The sequence below is a fragment of the Aplysia californica genome, unplaced genomic scaffold (genome assembly GCF_000002075.1).
Source record: "Aplysia californica isolate F4 #8 unplaced genomic scaffold, AplCal3.0 scaffold00306, whole genome shotgun sequence".
In the NCBI taxonomy this organism is placed as follows: domain Eukaryota; kingdom Metazoa; phylum Mollusca; class Gastropoda; order Aplysiida; family Aplysiidae; genus Aplysia; species Aplysia californica.
Genome location: NW_004797576.1, coordinates 131822 through 133969, shown reverse-complemented (window position 1 = coordinate 133969; position 2148 = coordinate 131822). Strand labels below are relative to the sequence as shown.

General features: G+C 39.7%; 1 protein-coding gene across 1 annotated transcript in view; it reads left to right on the top strand.

The window, feature by feature from the left end:
* LOC101850345 (nucleolar protein of 40 kDa) overlaps nt 1–2148 on the top strand; it is a 47826-nt gene that overhangs the window by 7630 nt on the left and 38048 nt on the right. Inside the window, exon 7 of the mRNA XM_035970683.1 lies at nt 1371–1630. Coding sequence (XP_035826576.1) covers nt 1371–1630 — 260 coding nt within the window. The remainder of the gene's footprint in view (nt 1–1370; nt 1631–2148) is intronic.

Here is a 2148-nt window from a genome sequence, read left to right as displayed (position 1 = left end):
TCGTTAAAACTCCACTATTTTAAATTTTGGAAAACATTTCTATTCCCAGAATGTGACAGAAAAATAACACACAAAATGAGTGATTTGTAGACAGATGTACGAGGACTAGATGGAGGTGTCTATAGTTTACTGAACTGTAATTACACTGGCTTGCAGAGTTCTCAGACATCCCTAGATCTGATCTAGTATTTTCTGTAAGAATGAGGGAAGTGAAAAGATGGTGGACCTTTGGAAGGTCACTAAAGTGAAAGTACAATGTAGTCTTTCAGCTGAACTACTTCTGTCTTTCAGAAATCTTCTTCATTTCCTGCAAGGAAAAGGATTGAGAGAATGTTTTGCCCAAATACTATGTCACGTTATTAGATTATTATCTTGAAAAAAAATGGGAATTCCTGATCCCACCTATGTTGGGGACCAGGGTTGTGTGAGTCAAGAAAGATAACCCAGGTTTATATTGAGGGGAACCAGGGAAGACAGAGTCATGGGAAAACCTCTTTCTCTAAGTCCTGTCTGTTTGTGCATGGTCGGCGCAATGCGCTGCGCGCTTTAACGATGGTATAATTGCGTGAAAATCTGAAGATTGAGTTAATATTTTATATTTTTGAAGAGCTCACAAGAATGATGCAATGCCAGGTATCAAACTCAAAGTTCACAAAGTACATTTAATTTATTTCATATTTTTGAAATGATAAAAAAAAAAAATTCACTTCCATCTTTATTCCTTTACTCACATCAAGGAACATATATATATTGATATATTTTTTAAAGTGTAAAAATATGAAAATTAAAATTAACGTATGAAACTGAAGAGCCCACAAGAATGATACAATGCCAGGTATCAAACTCAAAGTTCACAAAGTACTTTTAATTTATCTTATATTTTTTTAATGACTTAAAAAAAATTCACTTCCATCTTTATTCTTTTACTCACGTCAAAGAACATCCACGTATATTTTCAAAGGTGTAAAAATATGAAAATTAAAATTAAGATATGAAACTGAAAAGCTCTCAAGAGTGATACAATTATACGATCGTTAAAACGTCGATCGGTAAATTACGCGGAACATAATATATGCCGCTGGCAAGCTGTTGGAATGTTCTAGCAGAGAGAGAGAGAAAAAAGCTTAATTCTTTTAACAATTGTATTGTACGTCCTACATCATCTATTTTTCTTGCTTTTCCCAACTTTTTAAAATTTGAATTGCGCAAAATATTTTTTTGAGCGCGTACAACCGATACCGCAGATTAAAAAACTAATTTTTCTTTTTTTAAAGGCACATTTGAACAGCATTATTTATGCACTATTTGAATGAACTTTTTTTTTCAGCTTTTTGATAAAAACGCTAAATACTTTTCTTGTCTTTTTTCAGGATAAGAAAAAGAAAGATAAGAAGAAGAAAGGGAAGAAACGACACTCGAGCCCCAGCGAGTCGGAGCAGAGCAGTGGAGAGGAAGAGGTTTCGTCGAGGAAGAGGAAGTCTCGTCAACGGTCTAGCTCTCACGGGGGAGAGGGGAGGAAAAAACGCAGGCATTCGGGGAGGGACAGTTCCTCCGACTGTGAGAGGGAGGAGGGGAGGGAGAGGGATGGAGGGAAGGATGGGGACAAGGGGAAGGGGAGGGAGAGGGACAGAGAGGGGAGGAGGGAAACTGATAGAGAGAGAGGGAAGGACAGGGAGGGAGGGAGGGAGACGGAAGGTTCATCCAAAAGGTACAGGAAGGAGGAGAGGAAACTGTCTGACCATATAAGGAAATCGTACAGCAGAAGTCTGTCACCAGCTAGTCGCGGAAGGAAGGAAGGACAAAGAAAAACGAGTTTCTCACGCTCAGATTCAGACGACGGTGGTGCTGGTCGCAAGAGGAAAATGTCGATGCAGAATGAGAGAGAGAGAGATGGAGATAGAAGAAGACGGAGAGATGATCAGAGTGAGTCGGATAAAGACGACAGACGTGGAAAGAGAGAAGACAGGAGAGATAGAAAGGAGAAAAAACGAGAAAGGTCTGGCTCATCGAGTGAGAGTGGGAGAGAGAGTAGAAAAAAGTTTTCAAGCAGTTCTAAAGAAAGACGAAGGCACAGTTCTGATAGTAAGGATAGTGGCAGTGGGAGTGAGAGGGGAGGGGAGGAACGGAGGGAGAGGGGAGGGGAGGAAC